This window comes from Cyrtonyx montezumae, unplaced genomic scaffold, assembly GCF_038088225.1.
Source record: "Cyrtonyx montezumae isolate F1298 unplaced genomic scaffold, pur_monq_1.0 scaffold_7, whole genome shotgun sequence".
Lineage (NCBI taxonomy): Eukaryota > Metazoa > Chordata > Aves > Galliformes > Odontophoridae > Cyrtonyx > Cyrtonyx montezumae.
The window spans coordinates 17,048,298-17,065,054 of record NW_027072078.1 but is presented as its reverse complement, the minus strand read 5'-3'; the positions used below and the strand labels follow the sequence as shown (position 1 = coordinate 17,065,054).

Sequence of the window (16,757 nt, the reverse complement as noted above, 5' to 3'; positions counted from 1 at the left end):
TGTATTTGTGGTGGGATTTTGTTGTTTTGGTTTTGGTTTGGTTTTCTCTAGTCACAGAATACAGTCTCAAAAACTATTTCAAAGTGATAAAAAATATTTCAGTTTCTTCATCTTTTAAAGGCTAAACTGAAGTATACAGTTTTGGTTTTCTTAACGTAACTGATGTATAAGTAAAGATAAAGTAATTTTTACATGAATACATATCTAATGGAGTTTATTATTCCATTTCTATTTGGGGCATTAGCCACATTATTGTCTGGAATAACAGTCAGTCTATATTTAAGCTGTTACTCTTCATTTTAACAGACTGTAAATGACAACCAGAGAGAATAATAGCTAAACTAAATACTCACAAGACACGACGTATTACAGCAAGGTCCATCACTACAATGAGCTCCATTAGAAAGAGAGCACTTCTTACAACAGTCTGCATAGCACTCCTGAAGAAAATATTAAGTGATCTTTTTATCCATTTAAAATATTTCTTTCTTTCCCGTCTATCTATAACAAACTATCATGTACCAGGACAAAGAATTCAGTTGTGGAATTATACATAACAACTCTTTACTTGCCATTCGGAAACCGCAATCACATTCTTCTCCTGCTTCTACATATCCATTTCCACACTCAGCAGTTTCTAAGAGCTGAAAGCAGAAGAGCACCCCCAGCCAATTAATAATCAGGAAATTAACTCTGTGGTAATTCACAAATTAGACTGTGTTTTCTGACAGTAGAAAGAACGAAAAGCTGAAGATAATTATAAGTGTAGTTTTGTTGGTTTTTTTTATAAAGTAAAATCAAAATTCCTGTCATGCCTCAGGCATAGCATTAGGCTAAAACCTCTAGGCCCTATGAATGTTCTTCAGTTCAGTGGTTCTGACAGACACAGTTAGGACATCAATCAATAAGCCATCAGAGGAATAATTGTTTGTTTGTTTTTAATTAACATATTCTTACTCATTTCTCAATTACAGTATTTATCCTTACTACATTTTTTGCTCGTATATCTGTTTTACACCTCTCCACCCACTCCTTGTTCTCTCAGAGTATCTACTGCCAATAACAACCCGTTACTTTCTGCAAATGCTTTAGGGTTATTACAGGTGAAGTCAGCCAGACAATAGCTTACTCGTATAAAAGTGCTTTAAAACTCCTTAAGAAAAAATAAATTGAGGGAATACTAATACTTCATTTAAAGGAAAGAAAGCACAAAGTACACAGGTGATCAATAGAACAAACAGATTTGGGTACCAAAAGGCAAAACTACACTGAAACAATAAGCATGTGTACTTTTCTTAACCAGCAATGTCAAATCAGAAAATTGATTTGTTTGTTTCTTTGTTTTTTTCCCCTCAGTAAGCTATGGTACTCCTATGCTTCTGCAGAAATGCCAAGATCTGCTATTCTGAACCCAAAATTTGGTTCTCCATCAGACAGACCTGGTGATCTGACCTGCAGCTGGTAAGATAATGAAAAGGGGTCAATCAGAATTGCAAGAAATAAAAAGGAAATACATGTGAGAGCCAAACTAAAAAGTTTAAATTAAAGCTGGCATCATGCTTACTGCTTAACACAGTTATCAACAGTTGAACACGCTATTTTCCACCTCACAACTACCTCTAAACAGTAAGATTCAAAATCATGTCTGATTTTTTTTTCACCCCAAAGTCCTATAATTTCCAAACTGCAAATTACTAACACAGGTAGAATTCAACCATTGTCCTGGGACCATTTTTACTGAAGTAAACCACATTTTTATTCCATATGCAGTCAATCTGATCATCACTTCACATTGCCCTGCTAGACAATTGTCTTATTTTAATCACAAAAGATCAAACACTATTCTTCCTTTCTCCCTACTTTCACTTCTGTAAAATTCTCACATTCTTATTCTGCAAGCAAGAATTACTACTTGAGGTAGTGGTATTTTAATCCTCAAGATTAAAAAACTCCAACAAGCAATATTGTTTTTGTTAATTGTGCAAGGTAGTTGCCTCCCTAAGGACACATCACAGAAAAAAACACTCTTAACAGTCCATGTGACACTAAATTCTACAAGGACAGCAAGTCTGACATGATTAAACAGTATTAATACTTTGGATTGATTGTGCATTGCAAAAAGTGCCACATGGAGCACTGTTACATTACTTGGCTGCTTTAGAGGGATGTCATGCTCGTATCACCTTAGAAAAAAAATACTACCTTGGTAAGCTGTTAACAAAAAAACAAAGGATGATCGGTACAGGTAAGTAGTTATCAATTACATTTTGTTAACCGTACATCTGAAATGAAATGTAAAAACAGAAGCTGCTGCCATCTATATGAAGTAAACTACCGATTTGCCAATTAACACAGTAAGAATTAGGTTCTTCCAGTAACATCAGGCAAAAAGCCCTAGAACTGAGTGAACGAGGGGGATGCAGTACAACCTCCCTTCTGAATTTATTCTGCACTGCTTCCAGCTTAACAGGTAGAGCCTTTATGCTAAAACGACGTGTCGGTGGCTATGCAGACCAACTGCAAAGTTCATCATTCTTTGCAAAATTAAGGATTAATAGAAAGCACATGATATGATTCCTCTTAAGGTTATTTTTAAATGTTATGGAAGTGAACACCCGGTTAATCACAAGTAACCTCAAGAAAACATCCACATTGATGTTTTAATAATCCAAGAACAGATGTTTTAGTGGAACAATTTCATTTTCATTAGGTGTAGCAGCAGTAGTGACAGCCGATACACATATTACCTTTGTTGGTCTGTTGAAAAGACAGGCACCTCCCCCACGAAGTAAAAACTCTTTGTATTCTGCTATGCTGCACTTGGAGAATTTTCTGGAATGATATACCCTAAAATAGGAAAGAATCAGCTGAGTAAATGCCTCGAAACATCAACTGGAAGGGGGCAGAGGGATCGTACCTTGTTTTATTCTTGTAAATCTCTGTTTCTTAGAACCACTGCTGCACAACAGTACATCAGCCTACTCTTACATCTCTAACTGTAACATCAGAACTAGATAAGATTTTGAAAAGAGATCCATATAATAGAGATACAAAAATACAAACTATCGGATGGGATACTGTATTCTTCCATCATCTTAAATAATATGAAAACACATTATCATAAAAGCTGCTATGCATCCTCTTGATTGCATGCAGAATACAATTGTTTTTTCTCACTTCTTTCCCCACAGCTTCAGTCTGAAAGATGGATTATGTCCCAGATCACTGTTTTCATGCCAGGGGTTTAAAATCATTCAACTTTTTTGATCCTGCTAATAAGGTTAATTTTTAAAGCAGAAGTATTTTAGCCATTTGTAACTGTACAGGGTCAGACCAAAGAAAAAATACTTTTCTAAAATCTCATTTCTGACTTCGACTCTAAGAGAATGCACAAGGAAGAGTAGAGAACAGCACTGCACTACTTCTTACAAAGCATTTTTCCACCTTCCAACAATTTTCAGCTCCAAGACTTTTTCAGGAAGTTTTGTTCTGTCTTATTTAGTAATCTTCATTGCATTTTCTCCCATGACTTTTCCCAAATAGATTTAGTATTTACAAGATGTAACAAAATTTCACAACTTAATTACAGACCGGGACAAGAACCATTTCATCCTGACTTTTGCCATCTATTTTGCAGACTTATTTCATGTCTCTCTAGTTCTTACATAGAAGGACAGTAATTATTTACCACACACAGTTTATGATAAGACTTCTCTCCTACTACCTGTCCACCATCTCTTCCCCCTTTTCATGAAAATACATTTTATTAGCCATTTCTCATACAGAAGCTGTGTGATAATTTTGTTCATTGTGTTTTGAGATCTGGGCATTGGAACTCTTTGCACTATGAAAGATGAGGGTAACAGTGCCATGAGGATGTTCTCTATTATTTTCACTTTTTTTTTTTAAAGTTTATCTTGACTGCTACTGAGCTGTCATTTCCCCACCAAATTACTGTATTAAAATAGAAGTTTTCTGACACTAATGAAGTTAATGCCTTTACACTGCAGCTAATTATTTAGCTACTCACTCATCATTTCTTTTTCAGCTTCTGGGTGACTATCACCTGCTCCTGGCAATTTTTTTCTCTTTTACTGTTACTTTGTCTATAGAAGAGGTTTGTTCTGCAAACTTTTCTACTAAAGAGACAGATACTTTGATGAGTTCATCATATTAAGGAGTTAGTATGTATTCTGATCTATGTCTTAAGTTCTACTCCAGAAGCAAACTTTACAAAAGTAGTTTACTGTATTCGTGACTGGCAATTGCAAGCACACAGGAGAAAACACACAATAATTCCGCTGCAGAACCAATTCCCAGTTATCATATATGAACAAACCCAGCTCCTTCTGGATTAGAAATAAGTATTTTCTTCCAGGATTTTTGCAAGCAAACTTTCACTGCAAGGAAGAGTTCTGACAGGAAGGGATTTTCAGATTCAAAAACCTACATTTCAGAAGCTCTCCTTTTCTACTCAATTGCTTACACTTTAAAGAAAAGAATCTTCGGAGGTGTGTGAAGGGAGAGAACATTGAAACCTGATCTTCTGCCATTTAGATGTTCTTCCCCTTCAAACTCCACTGACTATTCTGGACTATTATCCACTGGAACATGAGAAGAGAGATCTGATCACTCCCAATTACAATTTTTAAACATCAATTATTAAAATTATGGGGAAAATAGAAATATCAGTTATCAAAACTGTATTATGACACCTTTCACTTTTGAATTATTTTAAGTGTAATAAAGCATTAAAGATAATCTTCCTTTGTACCTCAAAATGTAGGGTTTTTGAATGTCTTCCTAAAATGGCAATAGTACCAAAAAAGAGATGAATTGTTGACAAATAGAGGTTAGTGGTTTATACGCTTAGACTGTTTCAACTGCTTCCAGGTTTTCATTTATTAGGAATGAAACCCATGGACGAAGTCCAATACAAAAATATTAATGTCAGACTGTTAACTATGAACTCATTCCAGCTCAGTAACTGATAGTAATGACATACCCTGTTTCCTCCATGATGCAGCCACCCCAGGATTCAGTGCAGTCACACTCTTCTCAGACAAGATCAAGATACAACAGAGAAGTAAAACAGTTACAAATACGCTTGCAATAAAAGTCAAGTACTCACATTAAACTGGACCTTGACTAATTATACAAAAATTAACTGACTGCTTCACTATACAGCCCTAAAAAACAGACCAACTGAAGAAATATTAGTGTACTTTAAATTAATGTGGTCCTTTCCCATCATCGTACATGCACACACTTGACTCAGGACAATATTTCAGGCAGTTTACAATGCTAAACATAGCAGGAACATTCATCCCTGTGCACTCTCAGTACAGGCAGCATGAGTACACACGATAATGATGATTTTAAAAGTACAGCCTTCACACTGCTTCCTAATTCATAGATTTCTGAAAGTGATTCCAAAATCAAGTCAACATTATTCAGTTTTACAGAAGGAACAAAGGAGATAATGTAACCAAATTGCTTATAAGATGCAAGTGGAAAAAAAGGAACTTTTCTTTAGCACCCAGAATTATTTTTACAGTTTCTTTTATTATAAATAAGAGGGTTTTTTGTTTGTTTGTTTTTAAGTCTGGCCCATGGTTGTTAAGCAAGCAGTGTTGTTACACAATACATGAATGGTGATTATTAATTTAATCTAACTCAAGACATTGCTGAAGTCATTGCAAATCGAGTGCTAAACTGGAGATTTTTACATTGGTTAAAACCAAATGTTGGTGAGTACATTTCCAAAAACAGAATTGCTTGTTCTGTGGTTAAAAGTATGATGTTCATTTAAAATATTACGAAATAAACAGTTTCTTACAGATTTAGATAAGAAGGACAAGAGTGGCTCCATGTTCATGTACGTACTTGGTTTCCTGGCAGCTGGCTCCCATTGTATTCCAAGGTTCTGAGCGAGGCTTTGTGATAATTCCTGTGCCATGGCTAATGGGAGGCCATACTACATTTCAATATTAAAAACAAAAACAAAAAAAAAGATTACAGTGCCAGCTCATTTTGCTTTCCTGTGCACCTACTGCTCCACAAAGTAACTGTCCAGCCAGTCACAATTATTTGTGCATACACAGTGAAATACCTAAGAGAAAAAGAATCCTCCTCTCTAATTCTGAGGGGAACCCTGTCCACTGGTCAACCTACACAAAACAGTCTGTTTGATATATATGTAATATCATTATTGTATAATATGATTAGTCCATGTCAAAACAAGAGATTTTCAGATTTTCATACTAGATTTAACCCTGCACTGAGATTAATAATAGCAATAAGAAAAATATCAATATACAGGGGGTAGCTTTAATGATTTTAACTTTTAAGTTAAGAAAGAACTTCATCAGCAGTACCTCAGAAGATCAAAGCTCTTACAGAAGAAAAGAGGAGGAATTCCAGTGTTATATTTCAAATATCCTACTTTGAGACATTTGGTCCAGATTTGCCAAACACGCTAAAAAAACCCCTCAAGATTCTTATGAGAATATAATGCAAACAGAGGGGATGCGTTTTTAAATGGAATGCATAGTGAGCAGTACTTTAGTGATAACACAAGAAGGTAGATCGCAAAGAGTCTTTATGAATGATCTTTAAAGTTCTGAATACTGAAACACACGAACTCTATGGTTATAGAAGTTTCTATTTTACTTCAATTTAGTGGTAGAAAAAGTTACCTCATTCACTCCTACTCCTCTGGTCACAGAGCAAACCCCTCCAAAATAACTTAAGCTGCTCCGTTTGTAATGAAATGTCACATTCCTTATGAACAAATAAAAATAAAGTGAGCATAACATGTTAACATTGAGCACCAAGAACTTACTGAAAGATTAAACTTCCACTCATGTTACATGCACAGTAGTGCTCATCTAACATCAAAAGCTGGTGTAAGTTTACAAAAAGAACACTTGACACGAAAAGAGGTAAGACAAACTGCAACAAAAAATACTATTTTTATCTTTAAGAGTCAGTATCAGTCCCAACCCACAGACAAGACAGTCAGAAACAAACCAGGTAGATTCCTAAGAAAATACAACAAAAACATCCCATTTAAAAATATAATGATGAATATTTTGACAGCAGGGAGGTGGCTGTCCCCCTGTAATCAGCTCTGTTGAGGCCACATCTTCAGTTCTGTGTTCAGTTTTGTGGCCCTCATTACAAAAAAAGACATGGAGGCTCTGGAGCGTGTGCAGAGAAAGGCAACGAAGCTGGTGAAGGGTGTGGAGCACAGGTCTTCTTAGGAGTGGCTGAGGGAATCAGGATTCAGTCTGGACGAGAGGAGGCCTCAGGGGCCCTTATCTCTCTCAACAACTACCTGAAGGGAGGTTGTGGTGAGGTGGGGACCAGCCTCTCCTCCCATGTAACCAGCAATAGGAAGAGAGGGAACCACCTCAAGTTACACCGGGCAAGGTTCAGGTTGGATATTAGGAAAAAATTTCTTCTCCGAAAGAGTGGTCAGACACTGGAAGGGGCTGCCCAGGGAGGTGATGGAGTCAGCGTCCTGGAGGCGTTTAAGGATTAGATGTTGTACTGAGGGACAAGACTCTGTGGGGAAAAACTGGTGATGCAGACAATGGTTAAACTAGATCATCTGGGAGGTCGTCTCCAACCTTGGTGATTCTACAGTACTACATTCCAGTTTATTATCTACCTAGAAGGAATTCTGTACTGAAATGTATCACCATTAAGAACTACCATCTAAAAGCAAAATCACTCAAATTCCGGTTTCAACTCCAAGTTAAAATATGGACGTGCTAAGTAAAGTGCTTCATTTAGTGGTTGGCAACCCTGCTGGTGGCAGCGGGTGGTTGGAACTAGATGATAAGAGGTCCATTCCAACCCAAGCCATTCGATGATTCTACTGTCTCAAATTTGGTTCTCACATGAGTGCAGTAACACTAGATTGTCAGTGTTCACTGGCTCCATTTAAGAAAAATGGCCTCTCAAAAATGTCATTTCTACTTTTTCATTTGAGAAATAGCAGTGTTTCAGAACATTCTGGGAAAGATCTTACCAGAAACTCTTATTTTTTCATTTTTTGAACAAAATAAGCAGCAAAAGGAATAAAACTGACAGTTGACCAGCATGCACACATAAGATGGGATCTTATCAGATACGCAGTTACCTTTAGGAAAGTCAGGCCCAGCCTTGGGCTGTTTGTTATACTTTTCAGATTTGTCATTAATTTGAACACCCCGATCTTTCATTTTATATAGCAGCTATAATTTCACCTTCTTCGTTACCTCATCCTACCACACCACTAACTTTTATTTAGCTTATTCTGGTTATTTTAAAAGAGATTGTTCTATAAAATATCAATCAACAGCAATTTGAGAATTCAGTTACTGAAGCAGGAAGCAATTCAGACAAGATCCCTGTAGCAGTCTTCAATCACTTGTCACTGCTAAAAGCTGAAATTTACTTTACAAAAGAATCTTGATTCATAATCAAAGTAACAGAGAGTCAGAACATCTATTCAGCAACTAAGACAATACATGCATAAAATTAATTAAAGTGCACATCATCAGTGCTTTGCGTACCTTATGAGAAACAAAATTTGCACTGTGTTTCAACATCTATATTAAGGCAGTGCAGCTATGTGAGGGGATGAAGCATTTCCTCCAGCCTCTATCTTAATCCTCCTCAGTAAAAAATGCATATTAGGAGAATCGCACATGAAGTATTTGTTATTCCATCCTCCATACTGTGGCTGGGAAAAAGTTAAAATCTTTATGCTGCACAGGGGACCACACTCTTCCTCCTCTTTAACTACTATGCTGTGAAGTAACAGATACAGTTGCTCAAGGTTGATGTTGGGGCTAACTATGCAAGCTGCATTTCCCTCAAAAACACAGCGACTAGGTTAAAGGTCTATTGTATCTCCAAAGGAGACCACCTCCTGTTACAGTAACATGAAACTAGTTACATGTAGCAGCAAACGTTCTAGGCAGCACATACTGCTGTCAGTATGCCCACTCCCATTCTGCATTGGGCCTTACAGATCATTAGGTCATAGAAAAACCAAGTGTTCTTAAATGCTCATCAGGAGACATTTAAACTGTTTGACACTGTCTCCAGGTTGCAAAGACATCAAGCTTTCATTTTGCATATATATGCATAAAAATCTAAGCATGACCACGGTACACGCTACATGCATTACAAATAGTTTAATGCACTAAGAGTAATTGTAACTTGCTAAAGCGGGTAGATGTTGATGTAATGAGCAACAAGCAAAAAAGTAATTTAAAGACAAGTAGACAAAAGCAATAGACAGAAAAGTAGGTAGAACTATAATGGTCTTAATTGTATAACAGTACGTACGAGAGAAGGTGCACAGCATCAGCGTGCTGCTTGATGTAGTGTTGCCGGTATCTGGAGAAATCATGAAGCATCTGCAGTGGGTCAGGGTGGATATTAATACGATCTCTGTCTGTCCAAGTTTCCACTGCAACAAGGACCACCCTGGTGTTCAGCTGTTCCTTGTATATCTGAGGGCAGAGACAGGACAGGCACAGGAGTAGAACACTGGGTCAAACATGCACAGATAGCCAGTAAGAGTAAAGCGGAAGGACAAGAGGGATAAATCAGGAGGGAAACATGGGGAAACAGTTAGCTGGCAATGCCTTGGATTTCTTGTAAGTTAATCATCTGATCAACCTAACTTTTGATAGAAAGGGCAAACAAACAAACAAACCATAACAAAATTTTACAAAGTGGTTCTTGTCTTTTTATAATTCTCACATCAAATGACTTAAATCAGTTTTGTACAAAACTTGTGCAATAATCAGCAAAGTAGAAATGTAAGGTACACAGGGTGATCTAAAATAAAATAAAAAAGAATAGCCAGAGATAGTTCTTAAGTCAAGAGTAAATAACCTTCTGATACTTCCAACATCTAAGGCACGGCAAGCTCTTTCACTTACAGTATCATCACTTCATGTAGCTCAAGCAATGCCAGAATTTCATAAGAATATTATATTTTACATTCATTTTTAATATCACTGTAGCAGTAGACAAGTAAATGACAACCAGGCCCTAACAATTGCAAAATATCTTTAAAATACCCATTTTAGCACTTTGCATGGCATCTGCTACAGAAAGAAAACAGCTTTAGGCTCAGGACATAAGAGGCCACGTTTTGCTAACCAGAGTTATCGCAGATCTGCAAGATGTACTCTTTATCCATAACAAACAGCCTGCTGATCTGAAGCATTTCACGGGACACGAAGAACACTTACTGATGAAACATGCTCAGTTATGACCTAAAAAGCTTTTCACATTTAACCCATTAGCTGCTTAATCCATCAATTTGTAATAGCTACTTGGTCAGCTCCTCACGGCACCATATCAAAAAATATGTATTGCATAGCTTGTTTCCAAGTCATACCTGCGATATGCAATGTGAACTGCTAATATGTGGTACTTATAGTAAGCTAGCAGCAGCCAGCACGCTATAGACTGTGGAGTCGAGGCATGATCCTATGTATTTTAAAAAAACATCAGTGCATAATATTCAGAAGCAAAGGAGAAACATACAGAAGAGACAGAGTGCTACCAGACAAGCTCAATTTTGTCCAACAGGTTTTAAAGAGAAAACAATACTAATCTGCTTTGGTGTGAGGGAGACAGGCTGAGGACAGGCACAGGATGGTTAAAATGATAAACATTAAAACTCAGATTATATATGGCTGAATCAATAAAGCCTTTACTTGTGCCTGCTGAGATGAAAACTGCACTTCTTGAAGTGAACAGGAGGGAAAAGATAGCGGAGAGAGCAGAGTAACTGCAAGTCTCTGAAAGCCAGTATCTCTTTCTGAATACTATTCAATAAGCAATATACAGCTCAGCCCCTAGGAGCACGAGGGAAGAACGAGGCAGACATTTCTGCTCTCTTTTATGCTCCAGTTACAGAGAATGCCACTAGGATGACATTTAGCAAGAGATCTACAATGTGACTGAATTCTACACTGGAGAGATGCAGAATGTTTCTGTAAACACACATGGCAAAGAAAATGGAAAAACAGAAGGAATGATCAGAGAAAGGAAAGATGGTTAAAAATAGCTGTTAGAATGCTGAAGTACCTAAACATACTGATCACGTGAGAAAGAGATGGGGCTAGCACCCTTTCTTTGGGCACATGCAATATAAACACTAACAACATTATTTCTATTATTTAGCAATTTCAGATGTTTGCACAAAAATATTCTAAAACACTTTCATTATTTTGTGTATTATAATTATACTCACCTAAATTTCAACATACTTTACATAAAACATACCAAATATAAATAGTGCTTTGCTTCCTCAAAGCTGAACAAACAAAACAAAAAGTCACTGTATTCATCGCTGCCACAAAATCCATCCTGCTTTCACTGCAAACACAGCTCTGTAAAGCAACATCAAGCTTTACTACAAATCTTACTTCTAGCTTGTGTATTCTATGCAAAATTACTTGTCAACAACACAGCTTTGGTACCTGTATCAGTGCTACCCGCGACAACAGCGTTTTTGTTTAAATCTATAAATTTAAATAGACATGGATTTAAAAAGGAGAACATTTTTTATACAATTTTTTCCCAACATGTAAGTGAAGAAATTTGCAGCTTCAACCACTCAACGTTAGATTCATTTCATTAATCTAAACTTGACTAAATCTTATCCTTAAGCAGTGACCAATGCTGAAAGTACCTTCAGGTTTGACATCCACCCTGATAAAGGCAAAGCCAGGTGGACACAAGCTTTGAGAAAAATGCCAAGAATGATTTGTCGGTTTCTTTGACATTCACCCCACGCTATCTTGCTACAGAGAAGCCAACAATGAGTTTTAAAATGAAATTTTTACAGCTGCTTGTTTTTTAATCCTGCTGTCCACTAACGTTAACTTTTTAGATACAGTGCTAAGCCGATAAAACCAGTGATACAGTCTTCAGAAGACACACTGATACTTACAGCATCAACGAGGTTCACCACAGATTTTGCAAAGTTGTTTGTGTACACATTTGAAGAACGATGCTTTTTGAACTACAAGAAAAAGAAGAACACAGTGAGAATGTAAATATTTACTACTAACTTACTATCTTTACAGCAAGAAAGGGAAATTAATATTTTAAGAAAGACTATGGGAAAAACTCAAAACTTAACAGCCTACACTTCATCTTCAAGAATCCCTGGAAGATCAGTTAACCACAAGAAATATTGTATCTAGAAGCAGAGTTCAAACATTCAAGACAAAATTACATATGATAAACTCATTGCATCTCTTGAGCTCATAAAGGTGAGCTTGTAATGAGCAAATGCTGTACCCATTAAAGCTGTGCTTAACCTGATGATTAGGTATCAGGTGGTACCAGCCACATTCCACTGCAGTAACTATGAAACCTGAAGTGGAAGCATTTATCAATTGCCTCATGCACAGCTCTTTGCAAGGGTATTCTTTCTTTACTATAGCACCAGATTTTCATGACAGCAGCATTAGTTACGACAAGGAAAAAGGGAACACGTGGTAAATGTGTGTTTTAAGAGTCAAAAGAGTTAAGGTGACCATCAATCCCTTCTGCTCATTATCAGTTTTTCCAAAGACACTGCCTTAGTGTCTAAGCACGGATTCATGACATCAAAAAACCTACAATTATAAAACAAAATTGTACTACGCAATGATCTGCAGTCCTCAAAGACTCCCCCTCCATATTAGATAACACTTTTTCCACCACTTCACATCTGTTAGTTTTGCACAAGTGAGCTAATTTTATACAGACAAAATGCCACAGAGACAGCATGAGTTCAGTGAACTGTTGCACAGTGGCTGAGACGCATTCATTTGACTGCAGAACGGTGTGTGCTTCTCTCCCACAGATGCACGTCTTCACTGCTGAGCTCCGGAAGGCTGTCTGAGCGCTCCCGGCTGTGGTGCTGCCTGGTGCTTAGCATGCACGCAGACAACAGCGGCCACATGATGAGATCCGGTTTGCTCCCGGGAACCGGGATACACCAGAACAAAAGCAGTGGGGGAAGAGCTGTTTTCTTATGTTTGATTTGACGCAACATCAAACCTTCTCAGATGTGGAGAAGTACAGTCATATGCTTTGAAAGCGTTCTTGCTTTCAGAAAACTATTTACATATCCAAATCAATACCAATATTGGGCACGTCTTTAAACATAGCTCCTAAAGCAGAAAATAAGCAGAGTTATCTGTAAATCATTGAACAACTCAAATTAATACAATTGCATGTGCTTTTTGTGCTAGAGGAAGTGAAAACTTTGTGAAAAGACATTAATCACATAATAAAGCAATGTTCAAAGAGATTTAAGACACTGCTTCCTACATGTTCTCTTCTGCAGGAGAAATCTGCCCTCTATTGGTAAACAGGAAACCTTAAAAGTCCACTTTTGGACTCATGAATGCTTCCTTTAGTATATCTGTTTTATTCTTTGACAAGAAGTTTGAGTTACTGACAACTGAAGCAAATCTTCTTGAGTGTTTGTGATCTTAAGATCCAACAAATAAAGCTTGAGAGGAGACAAAAGTTACCATCTGTAAGAAGCGTAAGGAACAGGATGGTTGTCCTGTAAGCATGTCTGCTCACAAGAGGAACCAAACAGAAACATTCTCTTTATAAGAAGTACCAACCACAGATCACAGGCAAGATAAGAATCACAGATCTCAGACAAATATCTGCAACTTTAGATACTGTACCCTAGGACTATATTCCTAACACGTGAGCGCCCTTCCTCTAGCAGATAGGTTTACAAAGGAAAATGGCTGAAGACATTTTTGTCCAACTCTTCCCACCCTTTCAAATTCCCTCTAAGATGCTGACTTGACAAAAATTAAATATCAATTATTTTCAACCCAGAATATTTGTGTGTAGTTTAGGAAATAGTTCTGGAAAGGTGACATTATCTGCAAAATACTGTGTCCTGCTCTGAGACCGGCTCTTTAAAATCATCCTTCAGTGCTGACAAGAGTCCGTAACAACAAAGATAATTGGGAAAACATGATGCAACATGATAGATTTAATGAGCTTTTATAGAAACCTCAAAACTGTTATTTGCAGATAAAATAATTTGAATTTGTTTCATAAACAACTTGGTTTTTAAAAAAGGTTCTTCACACACAGAAGCAAAATCAAACTAAGAGGCACTTAGCTGCCTCTCAAGTTGGGAAAGCTAAGGAAAAGGGCTCAGAATGAGGCAAAATCAAATTGTTTATGAGGAACTTGCTGTGAGTTGCAGAACAGCCTTCACTGCTAGAAAATTTTTAAACCTATACTTAATATTTTAACCATGTGCTCTGGCTTAAATGTAACTGCTGGACTCCAAGAAGGGATTACTTCAAACAAGTTCTGAAAATATGCCTACCACATTTTCAGAATACCAAAGCAGTGTGGAGTCTAGAAGAACAAAATGAAAAGTACTCATCAGAATAAAGCACAGCACAGGGAATACACAGAACTCTTGCACAGAGACTTAAGAGTTACCTCATAATTCCTACAGAGGAAAAAAATCCTTTACCAACTACAGGGACAGCTGCATTTTAGCAGAAAAAAAAATCACAGAAAATTTGAGAGAAAGGTTGAAGGAGAATATGTAACTTAAATTTCAGACTGTGACAGCAACAATCAACTTTCCGTTCAATAGTTCAGTGGTTAAAATGTTTCAATACTGTGACATGGTATTCGCAAAACTCCCATGGCAATTCTCAATTTTTAACAGGGATATCATAATGGCACTTTGATACACTACCTGGCATCATCTGTGAAAGCACTAACATTTAAATAACAAATATCAGCTCATTTTTTCCAGTTTACCCTCAAGACAAAAAGGGAAAAAAGAAGTAATTCTTTCTAAGCAAATAACAAACACTGTGAATCGAACAGCTTGTACTGGTACTCCAGCCTACGCCTTACAGCACTGTCAGTAGCAGCTGCTGATAAATGAAATATCTGACCCAAAAGGAGTTTGATAATGTATAGTGTCATTCATCACTCTACTAATTAACATCAAAAGAAGTCAGTGAATTCATACACCTACCATTTTGTGGTCATTGACAATCATGAGCTCCAGATATTTCATTTCTTCAAAGACACCACGAGATGCCTGGTGGATTAAAGAGATTCTCTGAGAAATCATGAAGATGGAGGGATTTTCAAAAATAACTGCAGCTGCTGATTTAATAGGATTACCTGTAAATATTACGTAGAGTTTGTAAGTCTGTAAGAACTGGGTCAGACCTTCAGCTATGGTAGATCGTCACCGTTCCACAAACTTGGTGAGTTTTGGTAATTGACAATGGCTGGGAATCTGAGTTGCATCATTTGAAATAAGTTTAGAGTTTACTTTTCAGTTCAGTACGGAAGTCACCACTGCTCCCCTCCTCACTTAAAGGAGAAAAGAATCTTAAACGCCCCAGAAACTCGTAGGTTTCAGTACCATTCATCACAGACTTAAAGAGGAAGTTTCTAAAAATAGATGAGCCCTCCAAAAATAAGCCGTGGATTGTTCAAGTCAGTGAAGAAATACAAATTAATTTTCTTAAACCTTGTTCTTCCCCTTGCTCTCATGCATATGCATGTGTAGATCATGAGAACTGTCAACTTTTGTTCTCTCAGTAACCCAGTCAAATTAGATGTCCTTATTTGGAGTTTTTCTTTGATCGTGCTAGTTAACACGCCGAGTGAAAATCAAGTCGGCTACCTTCAAAAAGCAATACTTCATCCAGAAATAATCTTTATCAAGCTGATTTCAAATCTAAAACTCACCCAACTTTCTAAAGTCCTTTTCATTATTAAACTCCCATTCAATTGATGAATGTATAATTCTCCTTTTATGTGAGTAATTCTATTGTTTGATAATTGTAGTACATAACAATTTTAAGCTACCGAAATATTAATTTTCTAAAGCTTCTGCTCACTCAAAATCCAAAACAGATGGTTTGGGCTTTGTTTTCAGAAATGGTCTTAACTCAGGGTCACATTTCTACTCACTGCTCTCCTTCTTCTCTTTCTCCGCAGCCATGGTAGTTCAGAGATAAAGGGCCATTCAGAACTAGATTCAGTCTCTGTACAAATCAGAATTTAAGAATTTCATGGTGCTATTTTGAACTACTAGCGTAATGTCCAAAAAGAGATTCAGATCACCAAAGTTAGAACAACTTTTCATATTGAAAAGTTAATTCCTGTAAAAATATATACATTATATGGATACATAAAGTACTACTTCATATCGAATCTCAAGTCACTTGGAAATCTAAATTTAGAGTTAAAGCATGCAAGGGGACGTAGAAAAACCGTAGCCTGGGCTTGGGATATATGTTTTCTTTCATTTCTTGCCCCCAATTGCATTCATATCACGGATTAAATTAAATGATATGCAGAAGAAAGCTGGCTGGTCTTCATAGATGAAAGGCTGTCAGCTGCTCTTCTGAGTTCCATTGCAGTTTTTATAAAAAAATAAGTTTAGTATTTATTTTTCAAGTGTTTCTAAATGATCAGCTATTTTAAATACCTCTACTAGCCTAACACTCAAATTATTTGAGTTGTATATACAGTTATTTCCAGTATTGAAAAACCTCATAAGCAAAACCATACCAAGGTCCCGCAGCTGCTTGGAGGCTTGTGTTCCATAGATCCTCTGGATGATATGTGGCCTACTTTTACTTTCCTGTTAAGAAAAATATGCAACGTTTTCTTGCAACTATTGCTGTGGAGTGAAAAGTAAGGCATTTCTTTCAAAA

The 16,757-nt window shown here is 36.9% G+C and overlaps 1 protein-coding gene across 1 annotated transcript in view; it reads right to left on the bottom strand.

Annotated features, from left to right (window-relative positions):
• The window catches only part of ADAM23 (ADAM metallopeptidase domain 23), a 61,249-nt gene that overhangs the window by 21,100 nt on the left and 23,392 nt on the right, over positions 1–16,757 (bottom strand). Inside the window, 11 exon segments of the mRNA XM_065750969.1 lie at positions 354–440; positions 573–644; positions 2,748–2,847; positions 5,006–5,054; positions 5,887–5,977; positions 6,699–6,783; positions 9,346–9,512; positions 11,975–12,046; positions 15,056–15,121; positions 16,009–16,082; positions 16,612–16,684. Of these exon segments, the coding sequence (XP_065607041.1) occupies positions 354–440; positions 573–644; positions 2,748–2,847; positions 5,006–5,054; positions 5,887–5,977; positions 6,699–6,783; positions 9,346–9,512; positions 11,975–12,046; positions 15,056–15,121; positions 16,009–16,082; positions 16,612–16,684 (936 nt within the window).